We start from the raw sequence: 24206 nt of genomic DNA on the forward strand, positions 1-24206 counted from the left end.
AAATTAAGAAATTAACATATCTAAGTAGTCCCTAAAAATTCTATTTCCCAGCCTAATGGGGACATCTGGCCAGAAGATGCCAATAACACAGAACAACAGACAGCTTCTTGTGTGAACTACATTTATGTTCCTGAGAACTGGTACTCCATTCAGTCGCTCTGTGTCAGGCCCTTCGGGCATGTCCTTTCTCTTTCTAAGGAAACAGAGTGGGCAGCTATTTCTGTGGTGAGATTTGAAGGGCCATCAAGTTCCCTGACCCCCCTTCTCTGTGACAGCTCCTCCCTTGGCTAGCACAGTGGCTGAAATGCCACCATCATTGTTCCTCATTCCTTCAGCTTTGGTTCCCTGCCTGGGGCATCTGTGGCTTCAGCCTGCCCAGTCACCGCTTCCCTTCTTCCACGAGCAGTAGCTTGGCTTTTCTAAAGGCAGTTGTCCCCACTGCTCCTTAATGCCTCTGGTTCAGGTGGGGTTGACTCCTCTCCAGGTTCCAGAGGTGGGATGTGAGGCAGTCTATTCCTGGCCACAGCGACTGGTCCAAGTATGGGCTCTTAGCTCAAGTCCTTGTAAAGACTTGCCTGATGGTACATTGGAACTTCTCAGTTTGTGAAACAACGTCTGTCCCTGGTAAATAGGTTTCTTGGACACACCCCACTCTGATCACCTCCTCTCCATGGCCCAGGAGTAAACTCATTGAGCTCTTACCAACTCTTAGGCTGGAGAGGGCAGTTTATAGAATGGGAATAAGGAAGCAAGGAGGATTGTCAGGCTAGACTGTCAGGTGGAGATAGTGGGAGGCTGGGGGGAGGCCCCAGGGGGTAATACAGGGCCAGAGAGTGCTAGAGGAGTGGGGAGAATGGAAAGGGCAGATGAGAAGGTAGCTGAGACCAAACTCATTTATTTCATCGCTGACCCTGACCCCACAGGCTCCGGCCTTGGATCCCACAGGTAGTTTGAGAATCACAGAACTGCCAGGTATCAGCACTAGGAGACACCTTGGAGGTCATGGGCCAACCGGGGAGGGAAACCTAGACATTCCCCCAAAAGGAACCCTATCACCACCTGACCCTGTTAGGCAGTTCCCCAGACATAACTCCCAGGTCTGGAGAGAACCTAGTAAATAAATAAAAACTCACCTTAACCACCCTGTGGGATCATGGGGAAAGGCAAGCAGAGGAAACTCACCAAGGGAGAAATACTGGAGTGAGGGTGGGAAGGGGGTGGGGGGAAGAGACATTGGAGAAGCTATTGTCCTTGATGGGAACGGAGAGTTGGAGAAAAGGATGGGCGCTCACTGGGAGCCATGGTAGGAGCCAGGGCAACCTGCCAAGAAGGAGAAAATGGAACGTGCTCTTTCTGGGCATAGCACATCTGCGTCCATCACCCCAGGCTCAGCCCAGCCTCTCCCCAGCTTCACTGGCAGCCTTATGCGGGACTCCAAGCTGCCCTGCAGCCTGCCATCCTGGGGATCCTGTTCTGAAACCACAGCACCCCACCCATCCCCCACCCTGTTCTTCCCTCCCTCAGGCCGCCCCAACCTAAACAAGACAACCTGGGCAGGGGGGCCACACGCTGTTGGAAAAATACACACTTAGCTGGAAAAGGAGCTTTATTTGTGTGTGTTGAATTCCCACAGCAGCCGAAGGATAAATAGCTAGTCCCCAGCCTTAGCTTAGAAACTGCCCACAAGGTGGGTGGTAAAATCTGTTCTTATTTAGATAGCTTTTGGGGAGAGGTGGGGAGAGGGAGTGGGGGCAGCAGGAGAGGGGAGCTTGGAATCTACAATGTTTATATGATCAGTCACGGAGGTCATCTCTCCTCTTTAATTAGGGGTTTGAAGCTGGGAAACTTCGCTCAGCTTGCTTGTCCTAGGAGCAGAGCAGACTGGCGAGTAGGCAAGGGGCACAACATCTCTTTGGGGCCCGGTTGAGGTTGGACCACTATCTTGTCTCCATCCAGTATCCAGCTAAGCACTCGGTAAACGTCAGTACTGTGCCAGGCCCTGTACTGGGCCCTTTATGTGCATTATCTTAGTCAATCAGTAAAACAACCTCAAGAGTTAGCTACTATCATTATCTCCCTGTTCTATGGGAGAAACCCAAAGCACAGAAAAATTGAATAGCATACTGAGGGTACACAGCTGGTAAGCAGTGCAGCCGGGACTGGGCTGGGGTCACCTTGACCCCAGTAACCATGCTTTTAATACTTTTGCATTGTTCCTTGGGTGGGGTAAGGACCTGGGCTTTTCTCACTCTCATTTTCTTTTATTTCTGTTCTCTAGCCCAGGTCCTCTGTACTTGCTACGTCAGAGAGTTGGACAGATAACTTCTAATCATTTTTGGCATTGTTTTTCTTGCATTAGAGAGAGAAGTTTCTTGTTGCCACTATATCCCCAGCACTTGGAACCAGACAATGTACACACAATGGACACATTTTGTGATAGGTACAAATGCCATGAATTAAGTCATGGGCTATAAGCTAGAGTGCCTGGGACTTAAGGTGCTCCTTTAGATGGGACACACAAGGACTTTCTGGGGCAGCTATATTTAGCTGAGACTATCATGGACGATGTAGAAATCCCTGAAGAAGGAATGAGCTAGGTGTGTTCAAGAGATTAGAAGTGGCTCATACGGCTGGAGTGTAGTGTATAGGATAGAGGGTATGCCACAAGGATGGACAGATAAAGCAAGCAGGTGCTAGATCAGGGTCTTCTGGCCCAGGGAAGGAGACTGGATTTTCCACCCCACTCCCCGAGTGGCAAAAGGGAGCCACTTGGGAGTGTTTCAGGCAGGGAAGTAAAATCTGGCTTTGACATCATTTAAAGATTATTCTTGCTGCTCTGAGAAGCATGGACTGTTGAGGGTCAAGGCTGGAGGCAAGGAGACATGGTCAGGTGACTACAGTAAACGTGAGATCAGAATGGCTTAAACTAGTGTTAGAAGAGGGAGGGACAAGTGACTGGTAGAACTGACCAGACCTAGTGATCAGTTGTGGAGGGGGTTTGTCCCATAGGAGGGGCTTCTTTTCCTACAACTCTTCCCTAAGTCCAGCTTACATTTCCCGTCTGGTTTCACCCTGATCAGTCAGCACATGGCATTTTGCTGGCCAAAGCGACTGGTTTCAGGGTGGTCCCATCAGAGGAACTTTCTTGCTCCACAGCCTGCTGGGTGTGAATTACAAAGCACATGCCCTGAGTGTGGCTAGGAGTCACTCTGAAAGGAGACTATGTTTAAGGAACAGGGAGCGAAGACAAAGTTTTTACTCTGGATGGCAGGGGGAAAGAGACTGAAATCTTGGTATTGTTGAGCCTCTGAACACATCAGTCCAGATGCTCACCTTACTCCTGGACTTTCCATATTCCATTAGAACTTCTCATGTTGCATTGTCACCAGTCCGAGTCAGATTTCACTAACAGCTGAAAGCGTCCAAACGGATATACTAATGTTACCTAGGAACCCCAGATCTGGCTTAAATATACATGAATATAGAGAAAAACCTGGAATAAAATCATTTCTGGGCTTTAAAAAGAACTAATTTTGAGAAGTGGGCTTAAGAATTCTAGAGAAGTGGGAAGTTGATGAAGTGGGGGTTACAAAAGAAATTTATATTTTCAGTTTATGCCATCATCTGTCATTAATGGATTAAAAAATTCACACTTCCTGTCTTGTTTGCCTTGAGTCCGGCACCACACATGTCATGTGGCAGGCTGTGCTGGGTGAGGACATACGGTAATGCCTCTTCCGAGAAGCGCTGTTTTACGTACACAGTGCCTAGCCGAGGTATAAAATCACTGCTCCGGGATAGAACTGCTGCACTGGGATGTGGACAGGGACATTCTGGTCCTTATTTTCTACATTCTAGTATCTACATTCTTCAGAAAGCCCTTCACTCAGCATAGGCAGCCTCTTTCCGCTTTAATTGATTTCTGCTCAAGTCCATTTTATCTGCATCTCAATAGAATACTAAAGTCTAAGTAGATTATAAAATCATGAGTCAGGGATTCAAGTTTGGCATCCATCTGTTCAGAGTAGTACCTGCCATAAAATGAAGCTAGCGACAGAAAGTGATCACAAAAATCTTTATTTAAATTTGTCTGATTACTTGGTTAATCTCATGTCTGATTTTTTCCACTGTTATGAAATCACGTGCACAATATTTGGTACGCAGCAGGTATTCAATAAATATTTATTACCATGGTAATTCTGACCAGCTGTGTAAATCACAAAAAGTGAAAACCGCAAAAAAATTAACAAAAGGGCCCATTACCTTATTCCCACATTCTGTTAAGACTTCTGAAAACCTAGAATCCTTGAAAGCCCGGTGGTAACTGAATTGTTTCCAACAGCGATTTTACATCTACGTCAAACATTCGGCGTCCCTAGTGATGTTGGTAAGTTGGCAAAATAAAAGACAACAATTCCAAATATTTTAACATTCTTATTATATAGCTTTCTGGACAGTTTGCTCCCAGACACACATTCAGGATAAACACACACTCAACATTAAGTGGTTATTTATTTTTCAGGTTTAAAAGGTTTCAAACTATGTATGTACAAGCTAAATAAAACAAACTAGCCTCAGAGAATCAATGTATAGCAGAATCCATAAATACACAAGGTCTGTTTTATAGGACAAGAAAGATGATAACGTCATCAAATACAAGGAAAAATATCCAAGAGAGAGGCAGGCAGATTAGACCATCTTAACAAAGCATATATTAACTAGGACCAGGACAAACCCCTACAGGTCAGAGCAAAATTTCTTTTCTATGCCTCCCAGCTGCCTGGCTTTCCTTTTCTGGGTTGTGTTGCGTACTTCTGAGTCACCAGCCTCCGGCAGATCATCAGGCATCTCTCCCTCATCAGCCTGAGAAGGAGCAGATAAGGTAAAATGTGAGGTTCACACCAGGAACCAGGATGGAAACAATGAAGTGCTGTAATATTATTTCCAAGTACTTCTTTGTGGTTTCTTGTATATGATTATTTCCTTCAAATGCATCTTTCTCAATCTTTTGTATGTTTTAAATTTTTATTTCTTTTCACAAGTAACTGTTACTTAACTGAATCTGAAGGATGTTCTAACTCAGCAAGAACCAGAATATGCCAATCTTTCTGTTCCTACAATTTATATTGTTAAATGAGGAAGTTCCATCAACTTAAACTGGAGAAATTTTCCTTCTTCCTTCTATGAATGGTCCCATAAGAAATGTTAATTTCCCTCTCTTTCCTATTTCTCTCTCACTCCTTCCTGATTCCTGCAATAGTCCTTTCTTGTATTAAAAAAGAAAACTTTAAAAAAGAATTAGTCACCTCTATCTAACCTTGCTACCTCCAAGAATATAAAAAAAATTAAGCAGATGCTGCCTGCCCTCTAGTGTTGTCAAAGATGAAAAAATATACTGTTGGTTGAGCTACTAGGCTATTTTGTTGAATACCTATTTAGAATGTTGTAATAGGGGGGTGCCTGGGAGGCTCAGTGGGTTGGGGGCTCTGCCTTCAGCTCAGGTCATGATCCCAGGGTCCTGGGATTGAGCCCTGCATCAGGCTCTCTGCTCAGCGGCGAGCCTGCTTCCTCCTCTCTCCCTCTCTGCCTGCCTCTCTGCCTACTGTGATCTGTTTGTCAAATAAATAAATAAAATCTTTAAACAACAACAACAAAAAAGAAAGTTGTAATAAGAGAAAGGATCAATCAGCTACTCTAGAATACAGTACAAATTTGGCAAAGTTAATAACCACTTATGCATTTACAGATAAATACACTTTTAACAGGTTAACAACGGCAGCAGAATCAGAACTGTACAATCATCATACCTTCTGTTTCTGTTTTGCATGCTTCTCTGTCCACTGCCTGGCATTCTTGAGGAAGACTGGCTTATTATATTTAAATTCAGAGGACTGAGACAAAATCAAAGACAAGTCAATGGAGAGAAAAATGATCTGTAGTGATTAAGTTGCAGCTGCCATAAACGAAAAGTCAGAGGTATGAAGAAAGTAGGACGTGTGCTGCAGAGGCAAAAAGGATACTTACTATGTCGGCCATAAGTGGGTCATCAGGGTTGGGTTCAGACATGAGCAGCTGAATAGAAGTCAGGACAGTTGCAATGTTGAGGGATGGTCTCCAGGCACCCTATACACAGACAGACAGGGAGCTGCTTTTGTATTCCTAAGAATGTGATCCTCTAATTCAAGTTTTATAGATGAGAACCACAGAATGTTGTGTCCACCCTTTACCCACCACTCACTTTTGGTGGCAATTTGAGGACATCTAAACAAATCCTTCCAGCAGAATCAATGTTTGGATGATAGATCGGAGTCAGAAATCGGATCTGAGGAGGTTCAAAGGGGTACCTTTGAAAGCACAGGACAATAGAGGATTTTTATTAAAGTACTTGTTTCTTTATAAACATATATTATAAAGAGCTTCCTGGTGACTCATCAGGGTTGCCTTTGAGAGGCAAATTTTTTTTCTCAAATTTTTATTATGAAAACTTCCAAACAATAGAAAAGTTGAAATAACAGCATTACAAACATTCCTGTACCCACCACCTAGATCAAGGCACTTTATCCTGTGAATGCTTCAGCACATATTTCCCAAGAATAAGGCTGTTCTCCTATATAACTGCAATACTATCAATATATCTATAAAAAAATTAAAAATATATTCTCCAATATCATCTACTATTCTTATTTCCTTAATTGTCACCCCCCCCCCGTTTTTTTACAGAGAAGTTTTAAAAAACAGAATCAAATTAAAATTCATACATTGCGTTTTTATTTTTTTTAAAGATTCATTCATTTAAGAGAGCACACGCATGACAGTGAGCGTGTGCGTGTGGGGCAGGGGGAAGGGGTAGAGGGAGAGGGAGAATCTCAAGCAGACTCCCCACTGAGCACAGAGCCCAACACAGGGCTCAATACCACAACCCTAGGATCATGACCTGAGCCAAAATCAAGAGTCAGACAGTTAACTAACTGAGCCACCCAGGTGTCCCCGCTGCATTTGGTTATTATGCCTTTTTAGTGAGACACAAACCTTGGAAAATTCCCAGCCGATTTTTAGAATTGATATATCACATGATTATCAAGCTACTTCTCTCAGGACATTAACAAGTTTGGCCAGAATCTGATCTAGTGAAAAGACATCTACATGTCAACAGTTAGACATTCATTTCTTCTCTTCCCCATTCTGCACAAAACTACAACTACAACTCACCCAATGAGAACCTTAAAGGAGACCTGAATTAAGAGGGTCCTTAACGTAAAGACAGAAAGTAGAATGGTGGTTGCCAGGTGCCGAGGGGAGGAGGAGCTGGCAAGTTACTGTTGAATGGGTATAGAGTGTCAGTCTGGGAAAATGAAAAGGTTTTGGAGGTGGATGATGGTAATATTCACATTAATAATGTGAATATACTTAATGCCATGAACCAAACAGTTAAAATGGCTTAAATGATCAATTTTATGTTATGTATATTTTAGCACGATGAAGAAAAGAGGGGCCTTAGATATGATCTAGCTCACTTTTAGAGAAGGAATTTGAACTCCAGAGATAAAATAACTTGCCCAGAAGTCACATTACATCATAAGACTAGGATTAAAACTTAGGACCTTTAACTCCTACACGTAATACTCTACTACATTACCCTATCTTTCAATAACTATACTCTACCCTATAAGTTTAGAATCTAATTCACACTGGGCACCTAGGTGGCTCAGTTAGGCGTCCAACTCTTGATTTTGGCTCAGGTCATGATCTTTGGGTTTTAAGATTGAACCTCACATTGGGTGTGGAGCCTGCTTAAGATATTCTCTCTCTCCCTCTGCCCTTAGCCCACTCTGCATGTGCTTGCTCTCAAAAAAAAAGAAAAGAAAAGAAAAGAAAATCTAACTCACACTAACCTCTCGGGAATGGTAACTTCCAGTTTGAAAACACCTTTTTCATAAGGTGTGTCAGCTGCACCTAATATTACTTTAAAGAAAAAAAAAAATTAAGAGGTAATCAGATGATTTGAACGATCACAAAAGCTGGTCTAGGACAGTAATTCTCTCTTAGGGCTTTAAGAAGTTTCTCATGCAATACACCAATGTAGCCAAAATGTTGATGGTGTCAAACAAAGGACAGACAGAAGATCAAACAGAAGTTGGACAGTACTGACCACAGATCAAATATAAGCCGCAGTTTTGTTTTGTCTGTACTGCAGTATTCTTATTATTTATGTTTCCTGTCTGGCCTCACAGATATTTGAGATGGTGAGATTTGGTCTAAACACTGCTTCAGAGCTAATGCCCTGAATCTTGGGCATTGAATCATAATCTTGGCTATGAATCAGCAAAAGGTATAATAAAAGACCAATGAAGAAATGTCAAGCAAACCTCTTATACACGTAAACAAATTAGGTTTAGAACGCTGGTAAGGTAATTTGACCTTGCCACTGTTCTCTACTTTAGAATATACAAATGTTCAGATTTCAGCATAATCTTCAATAGGGTCGTCATACGCATGACATGATACCTACGAGCTTGAAGATCATCCATTTTGTCCTTGTCTTGCCAGCAAGTAATGCCTGGGGGTGGCTCTGTGGCTAACAAGTTCAGTTCTCTCTTTAGACGTGAAGCTCTCTGCATGGTCCCCAAGTAGAAGGAACTGTACACGGTTCACTGCACCACACTAGAAGCTGGCTGGGATTCACTAGGGAGAAAAGGGGCAACCATGAAACAGTCAGCAAAGGTGACTCGAGTTTTTAGCACATGGCTTCAGTTTAGTGAAAAGCAAAACAAATTCTTCATTTTAATCTCTATTCTAAGAAAGGAATCTGAGTTTCTTCCATTTCCTTCCTGTTATCTATTCAAGCACATTTTAAAAATAAAGATTAAAGGGGCCCCTAGGTGGCTCAGTGGGTTAAAGCCTCTGCCTTCAGCTCAGGTGATGATCTCAGGGTCCTGGGATGGAGCCCGGCATTGGGCTCTCTGCTCAGCAGGGAGCCTGCTTCCCACCTTTCTCTCTGCCTGCTTCTCTGCCTACTTGTGATCTCTGTCTGTCAAATAAATAAATTAAATTTTGGGATGCCTGGGTGGCTCAGCTGGTTAAGCAGCTGCCTTCGGCTCAGGTCATGATCCCAGCATCCTGGGATGGAGTCCCACATCGGGCTCCTTGCTCCACAGGGAGCCTGCTTCTCCCTCTGACTCTGCCTTCCACTCTGTCTGCCTGTGCTCGCTCTCACTCGCTCTCTCTCTGACAAATAAATAAATAAAATCTTAAAAATAAATAAATAAATAAATAAAATCTTTACAAATAAAATAAAATTTAAAAATTTAAAAAATAAAGATTAAAAATGCGAAGCATTCTACAAACAATAAAAACACAAGTTTCCAATTAACACGTTTCCACTGATAAATTATAAACTTATGAGGTAGAGCCTGGGTCTAATTTTGCCCCCCCACTACATCCTCAGTATACCTGGCATAGAAAAGGCTTGACAAATATTAGCTGTGGGAGGAGGTCTATATATGCTTTGTAAGGAGAGCAAGGAATGATGATGGAGATAGTCTCACTCTGAGATATTTGTAAGTGAATGCTTAAATGTGTGAGGTTTTCTCCATGTATTTTGGATGCTACATCCTCCCAATTCTTCAGTATTTCCAATCTTTTTCCCATCAACATTCAAATATGCTCAAAATCTCTCTCATCTAAAACAAACACCCACACACTCAACACTCTTTCTAACTCTAGTTTTCCCTTTAGCTGCCAAAGGATACCGATCTTTTGATATTATGAGTTACATATACTATCTCCCAGTTTGTGGCATGTCTTTCCACTTTATTCATGTCTTTTGACAGTCGCACAACTATTAACTTCAACATAATCAATTTTAAAACTTTTTCCTGTACACTTACACTTTCATGTATTAAATTTTTCCTTATCCCCAAACTTAGATATTTGTTTAAATCTTCTAAATGTTTCACAGTTTTGCTTTCACATTTAAGTCTTTAATCCAGTAGGAATTGACTTTTGTGTATAATGTGAGGCAGAGGTCCAATTTTGGATCTTTTCCTCCATATGAAGAACCAATTGTCCTAGTCCTTTTTATTGGAAAGTCCACCATTTCCCTGCTGATATGGTCATAAACTAAATTTGCATATATGTGTGGATCTGTTTTGGGATTTTTCAGTTTGTTCCACTGATCAACTGGATTATTTTTGAGCCAATACCTGTTTTAATTACTGTGGCTTATTAATAAGACTTGACATACAGCAAGTTGGGTTCCTCCACCTTGTTCTTTTTCTTCAGGAATGTCTTGGTTATTCTTTTTTTTTTTTTAAGATTTTTATTTATTTATTTGACAGACAGCAATCACAAGTAGGCAGAGAGAGGGGGGAAGCAGGCTCCCTGCTGAGCAGAGTCTGATGCGGGGCTCGATCCCAGGACCCTGACATCATGACCTGACCGAAGGCAGAGGCTTTAACCTGCTGAGCCACCCAGGCACCCCTGTCTTGGTTATTCTTGATCCTCTGCTCTTCTATGTGAGTTTTAGAATCACCTCATATAAATCCACACATATATACATCTCAGGATCTGGTTCTCAGCTCTGTAAACTGAAAACCGGACTTGGCAGTAAATCTAGATTCGGTAGGGCTTACTCACAAAGGCTTAAACGTTAAAAGGTCAATTTATTAATTTGTACAACTATGATACAATTTTTAATTTTAATCCCATTCTCTCCTTAAGCTATTTCTATTTGGAAAACTAATTATAACGAGAAAATTACCTGGTGGGCACAGACTGTCATTATTAGATGGTTGTTATGATAATCATACACTTAGATTGAGGCCATCTATCTCCACCACCGGGATGTTTAAAGGAGACTAACTTTGTGTATTGGCTAGGTAAAGACATTCTCTTGAATTGTGCTGCAGACAGAACGGTCCTTTGGACCTTCCTTTTCTAATCTCCAGGCTTGCTGCTCCTTCACACCTCAAAAACTCTTCCAGAAATATTTAAATAAGATTAATAATATAACAGGTGAATTCAATTGTCAAACAGAATTACAAGACAAGTCTTTCATGTAAATTATTCTTTAAAGTACTTTCAAATTTCCTTAGACCTTCATAAGACCATCTTTTGGAGGCAAGTATTTCATTGGATAATTGAATTAATTAATTAATTCCATTGGATAATTAATCTCGCATTTTATATACAGATCCTTACTACTTTTCTCAGGAAGCAGATGCTGAGAAAGCAACCACAATAAGACAAGAATCCACAAGAAACAGAGGGTACCTTTATATAAAATGAGAACCCAGGGGAAAGGGATTAGAACAGGGGTGAGGAATTTTAAGCAAGACAGTTTCTCTTATGGGGGCAACCAGACCCCAGCCTCACTATATTAACAGAAATTGGTATATGGCACTCCTTGGCTCAAAAGCCATCAATTACTGAGTATTTTCTGGGCACACAGGTTCTTTACAATCAAACCCCAACTTCATATCCTGTAACTACTCCCCACAAACTTAGGCTTCAGCCACACCGACTTTTTTTTTTTTCCTTTTAAGATTTTATTTATTTACTTGACAGACAACAGAGATCACAAGCAGGCAGAGAGGCAGGCAGAGAGAGAGGAGGAAGCAGGCTCCCTGCTGAGCAGAGAGCCCGATACGGGGCTCCATCCCAGGACACTGGGATCATGACCTGAGCAGAAGGCAGAGGCTTTAACCCAATGAGCCACACCACACCGACTTCTTTTTGCTGCCCACTAAGAATCTCATTCTCTTTCACACCTACAGACATTACACATGAAATAATCACTTCTTGCCTTTCTCTAGTAATGCATCCCAATCCTTCACTCCTTTCAACTGTCACCCTCTATGCGCTTCCACACCAACGTGCACCGGGAGTTGTTATTCATCTCTGACAGCTTCTTCTCTTGCGGCAAAAATCCCTGGAGGACGGGTGTAGTCACCGTATTTTAATTTCTAAGACAGCTATGCCACCAGTATGCAGCCTTTTAGTAAGTTTGAATAACTAGCGGAGGAAACGTGGGTTGGGGGCCAGATGGTGAAGAAGGCAAAACGGCCTGCGCGCGGCCCGCAGCGAGCGCCGGGCGGCGACGTCTCTTGCCCGGGGGCACACCCCTCTCTGCCGGGCAGGGGGCGGCTCGGACAACTCTGGCCGCCGCGGGGCTGTGGAGATTCCAGCAGAGCCTCCGCTCAGGAGCCGCTTCAGGAATCTCCCACATTAGGCAGAAACAGGACTCTGGTCCCTAAGACTCACAGGGACCGCCGCCAGGATGCTTTCTCTCCGTCGGGGAACCAGAAAACAGCCCTCTTACCTGTGCGTACCCACCTCACGGCGTCGCAGCGCGCGGCCCAGCAGCTATCCACACCTGCGCACGCCCAGTCTGTTGGCGTCGCTCCGCCTCCCGCCACGAGGGCTTGCGATTGGTCCGCCGCAAGGCCCGGGAGAGGAGCGCAGCTCCCTATTGGCCAGCGTTCTGAATCTTGTTTCCGCTCACGCCGCTTTCAAATTAGAGCGCGCGTCGGACGCAGTCTCTTCGCCTCGTAGGCGGAGCTGTCTATCAGGGTGGGGGCGCTCGGAGGTTCCGGCCGGCTTCAGGTCTTGGTGTGGCCCGTGCGGTGACAAGTTCGGTGACGAGGTCAACTGTCTTTGTCAGAGCAGGGAAGGAACTGGGAATCGCCTCTTAGGAGGAACAGTGAAGGGAACCGGAGATATTTGGACTGGAGTAGGGACTGCGTGATACGTCTTCACGAGGAAACTTATTGCGTCAGAGGATGCTTCTAAGGCTAGCGGATGAAAGTTAAAGGGATGCAGATGAGTGTAGCCCAGTAAAGCATTCTAGCAATGAGATCCCTGCAGAACAGAACCGGTCACCTTGGGCCGCAGTGAACTCATCACTGCAAGTGTTCGACTGGAAGTTGATGAGGGATAGTGCAAAGGGGAATCCATGCCTTGGGTAGAAGCTGAGAATAGATGGCTTCGAGGTCTTCTTCCAACTCTAAAAGTGTGGTGCTACCTGACGAAGGAAGTACCTGTTTATGGCTAAGCAGCCTTAACTTCTCGAAGTTTCTGGGCTCCGTGAGCGTTTATGGGTGACTCGGACTTGACCTGAATCTAAAGGACGCGGCTGGAACTTGACTAGCGTTTGGGGATACTGGGGGTGGAAAAACACCAGCAACACATAACACGCGCCAAACCCTCCTCTCACTGCTTTCAGCACGGCCAGTCTTTCAAAACTTGCAAACCAATTTAATTCTGGCCACTGCCATGATGTCTGCATTTCGTTCAAACTGGTGTTAAGTAGCACGTGGTTCCCCGAGTCCACTGCAGGCATGTTACCTCTTCTCCAGAGACCCATACATTCACTGGCACGCTGTCCGTGATTCTACCCTGGAGATCCTCACACTGGTTGTAAGAATGAATCGACTAAAGTAGCTTATGAATTACAAGCACAAGGAATCCTGGGACTGTCCAGTCTAATTTCCAGTCAGCTGCTCTGGGGTTTCGCATTTATTGTTAATATTTACTCATTGTAGTCAAGTGTGTTCTGTCATAAATCTGGAGTTGGATGCTTATTTTGCTACTGGTACTTTGTTTTAATTCCTTCAATGTCTTTTTTTTTTAATTAAGATTTTATTTATTTACTTGACAAAGAAAGAGACAGGGAGAGAGAGGACACAAGCAAGGGGAGTGGGAGACGGAGAAGCAGGCTTCCTGCCTACAGGGAGCCCGATGCAGGATGGGGGGCTGGATCCCAGGACCCTGGAATCATGACCTGAGCTGAAGGCAGATGCTTAACGACTGAGCCACCCAGGTAACCCCTTTTCAATGTCTTCTTTATTTTCTTCCTACCCCAAATGTAATTACAGTTCTGTCTTCAGAACTGAAACTGATCACTTCCTTGATCTCTGAGATCAAGGTGGTTCTCTGAGAAATTAGTCTTTAAAATGTCTCTTAGAAAAAGCAGGAACTTTGTTGAGTCTGGGGGAGAGGAGAGATGGTATCATAAAACAAGTAAATGCCAATAATTTTGGCAACTAAACTCAAAGGATTGAATAAAAGGAAAAAGGTAAAAAGAACTCCATAGGCTAAATGTACAGTTTCCATTTGTCCACCAGAGGGAGGTATGTTAATTGGTGAGACTAGAGGCCAGGCTGGAAATTTTTCCTTACCTATGTAGGGTGTCATTGCTTTTAAAAAGGGAGCATTTTAACATTATGACTTATTTCTTAAGTGTATGTGTGGGAAGTTATTTAACAAAAGTTTCTTCACACAAGAATATAGATGCATCGTAGCTGGCTCAGTACATTAAAAGCACAAAAATTATATTTTATTTATACACAGGATTATTTGCCAGGATTTATCACTTTTGCATAAAAAATTTTCTATATTTACTATATATTTATATTTACTATTTATATATATTTATTATTACTATATATTACTACAAATATATACTCTCTATATCAAGTAAATCTAAACTATTTTGTTTGTTAATGGGCTGATTATATAAGTTTACTCTCAGAAAGTCCTGGGGGAAGATGTCACAGGAATAAAAGCTAATGTGATTTTAATTTTGAAAACCTTTTTGAGCCATTATACACAGATTAATTTGGGGGTTTTTTGTGGCATAACTTTTTTTTTTTTTTGGTTGAGCCAGCTAAATTAATTAGATTATAATAATTATTACTTTCATTTATGCTAAAATACTTTTATTTATATTAATTATTACTTGCTTTTTGTAATTATGTAGCTGAAGATACATTCCTCTCCTTCCAGGTAGGGATGCACTTAAATTATCCAAGGAATTTAGGACAAGCTCCAAAGAGGGTATTATATAATCTAACAAATTCAGTGGAAAAAAATAAGTAAATAAATTAAATATAGTAAGGAAGTATTTCCTGGAACTTCCTAATATTAAGATTGAATTCTTCCTGTTGAAATTTAAGTTTACTTCTTAAGAATAGAAGGATTTAACTTGAACTTGGCCAATTTTAGCATATTTATACAACTGGAGCCATGTAGTTCTTCTTCCCTGATTCTGAATGTGAAGATAGTATAACCAAAAGAAATGTAACATTACTGATCCTTCAAAATTTTACCCCTGGGGACGCCTGGGTGGCTCGGTGGGTTAAGCCTCTGCCTTCGGCTCAGGTCCTGATCTCAGGTTCCTGGGATCCAATCCTGCATCAGGCTCTCTGCTCAGCAGGGAGCCTGCTTCCTCCTCTCTCTCTCTCTGCCTGCCTCTCTGCCTACTTGTGTCTCTCTCTGTCAAATAAATAAATAAAATCTTAAAAAAAAAAAAAGAAAAAAAGAACATTTTACCCCTGTTAAAAATTGTTATTACAAAATCATTATGTTGGGGTGCCTGGGTGGCTCAGTCAGTTAAGTATCTGTCTTTAGCACAGGTCGTGATCCCAGCGTCCTGGGATCAAGCAGGGAGCCTGCTTCTCACTCTCCCTCTGCCTTTCCCACTGCTTGTGCTCTTTCACTCACTCACTGTGTCAAATAAACAAAGTATTTATTTTTTTAAAAAGATTTTATTTATTTATTTGAGAGAGAGTGCATGAGCAGGGGGAGGGACAAAGAAGGGGGAAAGGGAGAAGCAGACTCCCCACTGAGCAGGGAGCCCGATTATGACCTGAGATGGATTGAAGGCAGTCGCTTAACAGACTAAGCCACCCAGGCATCACCGCATCACCGCATCTTGATTGTTTTATTACACATTGTTATTCACTGTTTACAAAGACTCTGTAGTAAGAAAATTAATAGTTACAAAGTATTTAAGAATACCTAATTAAAACATATTTTGGACAGACACAGTATTCTTTTTTTTTTTAAGATTTTATTTATTTATTTGACAGATCACAAGTAGGCAGAAAGGCAGGCAGAGAGAGAGTAGGGGACGCAGGCTCCCTGCTGAGCAGAAAGCCCGATGTGGGGCTCTATCCCAGGACCCTGGGATCATGACCCGAGCTGAAAGCGGAGACTTTAACCCACTGAGCCACCCAGGCACCCCCAGAAACAGTATTCTTAAACATAGTATTTTGCATGTGCATGTCATTTTTCATTTAATTCTCAGTTCATGTCAGGGGAAGTTGAGGCACCCACAAATGTTCACAATGGAATATAGTAAAGTTTCCCTTTAGAATGTCCTAATCACTTTTGTAATAATTTTTAATGAAAAATTTTAAACACGCAGAAGACTATTTGAAAACTTAAAGAACCTAATAATTGTATATGCTCTCTTTCATTATGGACAGCACATTTAATTATATTTTGTCCAGGGCTAAGGCTGTGGGAGTAGGTGTAGGCATTAAATCAATTATATGGGTTTTATAACAAAGTTCACTGTAAATATGAAAATGTTCTGCTTGCTGCCATAGGAGTTTAGTATGCCCATTGTTGTCTTTTTGTAACTTTGGGGGGAAAATTCCCAAAAGACCAGGTATCCACTCTGTCTCCTAAGAATTTAAGATCCAGGAAAGGAGTAGAGAAGGAGGAGGGAGTAAGAAAGGAAATTACTATTAATTAGTATAGTAATGAACTGATATGTGCCAAATATAGTACTAGGTAGCCTTGCATGTATTATTTAATCCATAGGACTATTCTGTGAGGTATTACTATTCCCACTTTACAAATCAGGAAACAGGATCAAGGAAAACAAGTAACTTGTTTAGGGATGTGAATTCAATTTTAATTGAAAGCTTTCATGTTCTTTCCACCATGGTTGAATGCATCCTTTTCTGGATCTTTTAAGGTTTAAGGGCCTAAAATATAAGTGATTCATTGAAAGAATTTATGCATAATATATGACATTATGACAATATATGTATCCATGCTCCTCCTCCCCATGCACCTTTACATTTACTGTGATTAATATACGGTAATGTATTACACGCTATAATGTAAATAAAATTTAGATTTAGAACCATGGAATAGATTTTGAGTTTTTCGAGTACTTTATGTCTAGTTTTCCCCAACAGAAAATAGGGATAATTACTGCTTCTTTTCCACTTCAAAGAACTGATGTGATAATTAGGGAGCCAAGATTAGTCACAACAGGAATAAACTACAATTCCCGAAAGGCTCAAAGAGGCTGACGCCGGTCTGGGACACGGTTCCAGCTTTAGGGCAAAGGTGACCCCTCTGGCTCCCGCGGCCAAGTAGGGAGTAGCGGGTCCTCGCCTCTTCCCTGAGGCATCCAGGGATTTGTAGTCCCCTCAAGGCCATGATCTGCCGTTAGGGCCCGTCTCTCACTACAAGTCCCGTGATGACCAGAGGCGCGGGCAGCGCCTGCGTGTTGAAGCCGAGGGAACCGTGCGGGCGGTGCTACTGGCGGGAGGAGTAAAGATGGCGGTGCTGGGGTCTCCGCCTTCTGCTCCGGGCTGAATCGCTCTGAGGGAAGCTGCAGCGGCAACTGGGGCAGCAATAGCAATCCAGGGGTGGTGAGTTTCAGCAGCAGCTGCGGAGGTCGGAGCAATGGCGGAGCTGGAGCACCTGGGCGGGAAGCGGGCAGAGTCCGCGCGAATGCGGCGGGCTGAGCAGCTTCGGCGCTGGCGGGGCTCGCTGACAGAGCAGGAACCCGCGGAGCGACGAGGCGCGGGGCGGCAGCCGCAGACTCGTCGCGGGAGCCCCAGGGTCCGCTTCGAGGACGGTGCTGTTTTCCTGGCCGCTTGCTCTAGCGGGGACACCGACGAGGTGAAAAAGCTTTTGGCCAGAGGTGCGGACATTAACACGGTCAACGTGGACGGCTTGACAGCCCTGCACCAGGTAACTCCCTTTTCGGTCGGATAGGCGTCGAGTCTCTTACAGATGAGACTGTGACCCCTGCGGGCCGCCCATGGGGAGTGTTAGTGTCACCACCGAGCTCTCCTGCATGGACACTGGTCCTTTGGGGCTAGTCGGTTTCATTCCCGTACAGCTTGCTCCACTAATCAAGTCTTTTTCCGACCCCAGGGTCTCTACCTGAAGGAGTAGTGTCACCCCGCTGCCTGGTCAGTGTTTGTATTTCCCTCCACCTACTTGAGTTGTCATGGTTACTGATGATTTGGTCGCTGGTGTTATCCCTATAGATTAGTCATCTTCACTCTCTAGTTGGTGTGCCTGTACACCATGCCACTCGTATAGGCATCGTCAATGTCATCTGATGCCTTTTCAGAAAATTCAGTTTTCTGTTTGTGTGGCCCTGTTATCTTAGATCATTCAGAGAGTAAACTCCTATATTAGGTTAAAGGAAGCAGATCTTCTGAAACCATACCTCTTGTTTTGCTGGTTTGTAATGATTCATAAACAGCTAGTGTCTCCCACAGGCTCCTAGAACACCTTTGACCTCTTTGTTATGTGTTTCTTTTTAGGAGTATTACCTCCCTAAGAGCTTCCTATGGAGAAACTGAATACTTCTGAATACCTACTGAATCACTTATGTTTGTTTGATACTTGTGGAAGTCTTTTTCTTTTCTTTTTTCTCAAAGCTTTTTATAAAAATCATATGCCCTATATATACCTGTAGTATATGGGTTGTGGCTATAACTTAACAGTGGTGTGCTTAGTAGTAACACTCTTACTGCCCTCATCTTATGCAACAGTATTCTTACTTATGCAGTAATGTTCAATACATGCTGACTGTCATAACTAACTCCCGCTTCCCTCCCCTAATGGAACTTCATTCCTTATTTTGGTGAGCTGAGAGCTGGTCACCCACTCCTAATCTTTCTTATTATTTTTTTTTCCTGCCGTGTGTACGAAGTAAATGTGTTGGCATGAGAATCCACTTCTAAATAATAATTCCATTTTGTGTCATACCACTTACTGAATGTATTAGCCAATAGCCTAAAATTATCTCTTACCATGTTTGCAACCCTTCTCTTTCAGATGGAAGAACCTTCTCTTCTTTTCATTCTGTTTGTATCTGGTTTTTTTTTCCCCCTATTTATAATTGTGGCCCACCTAAGGTAGCAAGCAACATTAGTCGTTTGCTGTTTAAAAATTCTTATGTATGTCTTCCCCTATATGGATCTCAGTAGTGATTCTTGAAGTAGGTGTGGCAAGTAGTGTTGTAACTCCCATTTTACAGATGAGGAATCTGAAGCTTGGAAAATTGTTACTTGTGCAAGATTAGAAAAGGAACAAGTTGCCCTTAGGCATTGATTTTTCAGACTTAAATTCCAGAGCTTTATATCTCACCTAATAAGTAGCTGAATTGAATATAAATAAGCTAGATGCTAAGAGGGCCATATGCATTATTTTAAGTTTCTGGACTCTTTGAGAAGGTGAATATTTATTTTTCAAATATATTTGGAATGTTAAGGAGATGGAGATCTGGATTCTGGAAGGAACTGTTTCTTGGGTTCATAGATGATAGAGAAATAGAATACAGCTTTCTGGTCCATGTGCTCCTTTACTGAGTCACCATTCTATCAAAGCACAGTTTTCTTAGTGCAACTCAGGAGCCCTGTTTCTTCTAAGGTGACTCTGCTACCTGAATCTGGTTCTTACGTATACATTTTAGTAATGCCCTGAGAAAAGCACGTGCTTTGAGGTCACTCTGGTAGAGCTTCTTCTCATACAAGGTAACCACTCTTCTGATCCCTTCTGAAACTGACTTTCTTGGTGCCTTTCCTTCTGTCTTAACTACCGTCTCAAGTTGTGAAATACAACTTCTCTCACTTTATATGCTGTTCACCTTCAGTTATCTCTTGAAACAGGAGAGGAAGGAGATGACAGCTATGAGATTTTTAAAAACAACGACACCTGCATAGGCAATGTAGGGATTTGTCCCTGTTTATGGGCCTGACAGTGAGTTGAATTGAATAGGTATACTTAATACTAGACAAATTCAGCTGAAGATTAAGCTGCTTCAAGATTTGGAGCCAAACAAACCTTCTGTTGAGAAACTATCTCTTTGTTTGAATCCAGACAAGGGGCCTTTATTGGCTCAGGAACTCTTTTACAAGTCAGTTTCCGTGGAGTGACAGTATGTTTCTCCATGCTCTGAAGAACTCTTAAGGTACATAAAAGGTTATATTCAAAATGTGAGACTGGAGCTGCCAGTAGCGGAACAACTTACTTTGTGACTGATTGTCCTTCTGTGAAATGGAGAGTGGTACAATTATCTGAATTATTTAGTTAAAATATCCATCGGTTATATAAATACTGTATGAATTATCAGGTTAATTGCTTTCTTTCTCCCTTCTCTTTGGCCATGGCCTCTTGACCAACTGTGAATTACCATCTCGGCATGTTGGAAGAAACCCCCAGGTGATAGTGGTGGTTGATTTTTCTCCTCCCCCAACAAGGTCACAGTAAATGATTTACACTTCAGGTTGTGGTGCCTTGATGCTACTTTTGACGTAGAGATCTTTCTTTCTTGGCAGCCTTTGCTTAGACCACGAGGTGCTTGAGTCAATGATAAGCTCCAGGGGGCCTATTAATAATACTTGAAATAGACTGAGGTAAGAAATATCTCAAAGGTTAGACCTTCTCTGATGAAAGCCTTGGAAACTGATGCAGACTAACTAAACTTGGGTGAGTAAATTGTATATGCCCTTAGTATCCCAGAGTTAACAATGGAAATTAGGCATTACTCTGATTATCTAAGTTGTGAAAGTGTTTGTTTGCTCACAGAGGAATTCCCATTTCATTTATTTATATACACTATCAGTCATGACATATGGGTTAATATAGTTTTGTGTGAGGTGGTACTTCTTAAAATTTCTTTTATTTTTATTTATTTATTTTGCAAGGTTGATTGTTATCACCTATTTTGGTGTCCTTAGTATTACAATCTCGGGTGCTCTAGGTGTAGATACAGGCTCTTAAAACTATATCTGTCAAATTGTTGGGCTGCTGTAAGAGGCAAGTGCTTGTTTTCAGAAAGGAGATTTTCTGGGATTTGTTAGAATGAGTGCATATTTCTTCAAAACATATTTTTTTGGCGCTTATCTGTGTTGGGTGTAATGGATTCTAATGTCAGTCCACACAGAGATGAGGATGATTCTGTACTTGATTCAGAAACTCAGGTCAGTTTTGTAGTGGTCTCAGAGTCCAAGTTTGGGGACACCCCAGACTGGAATTCAACTCCTAGTATTTTCTGTTATTCTACAGCTGCCTCCATCTGACCCTGTAGCTTCAGGGAGATTAAAATGATCTATCTCTCTACAAGATAGAAACAGATGAGGGAAGGAGGAAAGGCAGAGCAATTTATATTCAGAGTAAGACAGAAGAAGACTAGGATGGTAATGTGTTCAGTTCAGTACAAAATAGTATGTATATGTGCCAACAGGGATGGTGAAACAAAACTTTGTATTCTTTGTAGTTTGTTTTTAAGTAATTTCTCTGCCCAATGTGGGCCTCAAACCCATAACCCCAAGATCAAGAGTCTTGCTCTATCTACTGAGCTAGCCAGGTGCCCCTAAAACTTGTATTCTTAACCCTTTCTCTTTTATTGCAAGTTCATTACTTATTTCCCTTATAGTTCTGCTTGTGAGATGCTTTACCTCACCTCTGTGTATTGATGAATTCAGTTCAGTGTCAGGACCCAAGTCAATATGGGATTAAGAAGATCCTGTTGGCTTCATTATTGTGGATCTAGAACAGTCATCCTGAGTCATTTAGTAGTTTACCTCTTTCAGTCAGTTATGATGCATCAGACTATGTCAGGCACCTGGCTCCTTGCCTTATGAGTATTAGTCCCAAGTTTCCATGCTATAATGGACCTCAAAGCCAGATTTGAAAAATAGGCTTATTTTTATGGTGGGGTGTTTTTTTGTTTTGTTTTGTTCTGTTTTGTTTTTGAGTATACAAGCAAGTTACTTTTATTTGTTCCCTAGCCACATTTTTGTTGCCCATTATTAAAGTCCTTTAGAGTAGCAGTATACTATTATTTGGGTTTATAGAATCTTCTCTGTGAATATTTTTAAATAGGCAAGCTGTCAGTGTGTTTGGTTTAAGCATAATTCTGCTAAAGGTAGAAGGTTGGGTGAGTCTTATTGGTAAATTAAAATTAAGTCATTGTTTGCCTATTTTTATTTTTAAGTATTTTTTTTTTTTAAAGATTTTATTTATTTACTTGAGAGAGAGACAGTGAGAGAGAGCATGAATGAGGAGAAGGTCAGAGAGAGAAGCAGACTCCCCATGGAGCTGGGAGTCCGATGCGGGACTCGATCCCGGGACTCCGGGATCATGACCTGAGCCGAAGGCAGTCGTCCAACCAACTGAGCCACCCAGGCGTCCCTATTTTTAAGTATTTTTAAATTAAAGTACACTTTATTAGGATGCTGGATGGCTCAGTCGGTTAAACGTCTGCCTTTGCTTAGGTCATGGTCCCCAGGTTCTGGGATCAAGCTCCGAGTCAGGCTCCCTGCTTAGAAGGGAGTCTGCCTCTCTCTCTCTCTCTCTGCAGCTCCCCTTGCTTGTGCTTGCTTTTTCTCTCTGTCAAATAAATGAAATCTTAAAAAAAAGTATACTATATATACAGTAAAATTCACCTTTTTGCATGTAGGGTTCTGTGAGTTGTGACAAGTACATGCAATTGTGTAGCCACTATCGCAAATCAACATATAGAATATTATCATTATCTCCAAGATTTCTTTGTCCTCCTTGTAGCTACCTCCTCCTCCCACCCCCCAGCCCCTGGCAGCCATTCATCAATGTTCTGTTCCCATAACCACAATGCCCTATAGATGAATCGTACAGCATGAAACCTTTTGAATCTGGCTGCTTTCATTTGCTGTAATGCATTGACATCCATCCATTTTGTCGCATGTATCAGTAGCTCACTGGTCTTTATTGCTGAGTGGTATTCCAGCATATGGAAGTACTACAGTTTGTTTATCCATTCACCAGTTGAAGGACATTTGGATTAATTCCAATTTTTGGTAATAATGAATAAAGCTGCTAGAAATATTTGTGTACACATTGTTGGTGTGGGCATGTTTCGTTTCACTTTGGTCAAATTCCTAGCAGTGGGATAATTGAGTTCTGTTGCAATGAATGTTTAACACTTTTTAAAAAGATTTTTATTTGTTTATTTACTTGAGAGAGAGGGAGAGAGGGGTAGGAGTAGAGGGAGAGGGACATGCAGATTCTGTGCTGAGCGCAGAACCTGGGGCGGGGCTCCATCCCATGACCCTGAGATCATAACCTCAGTCGGATGCTTAACCGACTGAGCCACCTGAGTGTCCCAGGGAATGCTTGACTTTAAAAGAAACTTCCATAACTGTTTTCCAGAGTGCCTCTTCCATTTTGCATTCCACCTAGCAATGCATGAGTTCTAGCTGCTTTGCAGCCTTACCTGTACTTGGTATTTTTATTTTATTTGAGCTATTCTAATAGTTACATTGTGATAAGTCGTTTTTAATGACAGTAGTAAGAATAGTAGTAACAGCAGCCGTGGTAGATATGGGGTACTACTGCAGTATTTACTCTGAGCCAAGGACTCTTCTAAGTTCTTTTAATATATTAACTTGTGTGGAATACTCAAAACAACTCATGAATAAGATACCTTTATTTTTGTCTGGAGTTTATAGAGATAGGGAAACTGAGACACTGCCCCTGGTCACACAGATAATAAATGGCAGAGTGAGAATTTAAGCCCAGCAGTCTGACCGGAGAATCCATGTTCTTAACTTTATATTGCCTCTTACTGGACTAAATTACTTCTCATTCTAAAAAAATTAGAAAATGAAATTATAAAAAAAAAGTTGAAAGTAATTTAAAATCAGGCTACTCAGAGATATATACTACTAACATTTTAGTGTATTCCTTTCAGGGTTTTTATTTTTTAACATTATATTGGGTTCATATGTATGGGTATAAGAGCATATTTACAAAGTTGGTATTATATACTGTCTTCTGATTTTTTCACTTAACTTTCCTTGTAATTGTTTTCTTATATCACTAAATGTGCTTTGAAAGTAAAGTTTTTGACATTTGAATAGTATTTGGATATGCTTTACTATATTATCTTCCTTGTTAAAGGTTTTATTAGATTGTTCAATTTACTGCTAATATTGAATGCCTAATAACAGATTCTAAGTCTGTGTTAAAGTGTATGTTTGTTGATAGATATAGTTTCTTCCCTAAAGAAACTCACAGTCTAGTTTGGAGATTGATAAATCAGAAACAGTTACTTTTAGAGTGATAATTTCTATGATGACAGGGAGAGATGCTTTCCTAAGTGGAGGGACGAAGGAGGACGG

At 41.8% G+C, this 24206-nt stretch overlaps 2 protein-coding genes across 15 annotated transcripts in view; one reads left to right on the top strand and one right to left on the bottom strand.

Moving 5' to 3' along the window:
• Positions 1-4061: 4061 nt before the first annotated feature.
• On the bottom strand, positions 4062-12412 carry UBE2T (ubiquitin conjugating enzyme E2 T). Of its 3 annotated transcripts, none has more exons than XM_082704045.1 (7): positions 12334-12412; positions 8510-8682; positions 7893-7962; positions 6239-6344; positions 6025-6123; positions 5808-5891; positions 4062-4863 (listed from the first exon to the last, which is right to left on the bottom strand). In XM_082704045.1, exons 2-7 carry the CDS (start codon positions 8616-8618, stop codon positions 4738-4740), a joined length of 594 nt encoding a protein of 197 aa, XP_082560171.1. In that variant the 5' UTR covers positions 8619-8682; positions 12334-12412; the 3' UTR covers positions 4062-4737. The 3 variants fall into 3 exon arrangements, with proteins under 3 accessions (XP_082560171.1, XP_082560170.1, XP_082560172.1); XM_082704044.1 differs by having other exon boundaries at positions 12320-12404; XM_082704046.1 differs by lacking the exon at positions 12334-12412 and adding an exon at positions 11797-11858.
• Positions 12413-17310: 4898 nt separating this feature from the next.
• Positions 17311-24206, top strand: part of PPP1R12B (protein phosphatase 1 regulatory subunit 12B) — a 220127-nt gene continuing 213231 nt past the window's right edge. For 4 of the 12 annotated variants that reach the window (XR_014303701.1, XR_014303702.1, XM_082701996.1 and 1 more), the window contains exon 1: positions 17314-17778. Coding sequence is in view for 8 of the 12 variants with exons in the window: in XM_082701996.1 (XP_082558122.1) it covers positions 17488-17778 (291 nt within the window). In the remaining 4 variants the exon portion in view is untranslated. Of the gene's footprint in view, positions 17779-24206 lie in introns of all 12 variants that reach the window. The other 8 variants (XM_082701998.1, XM_082701999.1, XM_082702000.1 and 5 more) reach the window with 5 other exon arrangements.

Source organism: Mustela nivalis (assembly GCF_964662115.1).
Source record: "Mustela nivalis genome assembly, chromosome: 16".
Classification (NCBI taxonomy): Eukaryota; Metazoa; Chordata; class Mammalia; order Carnivora; family Mustelidae; genus Mustela; species Mustela nivalis.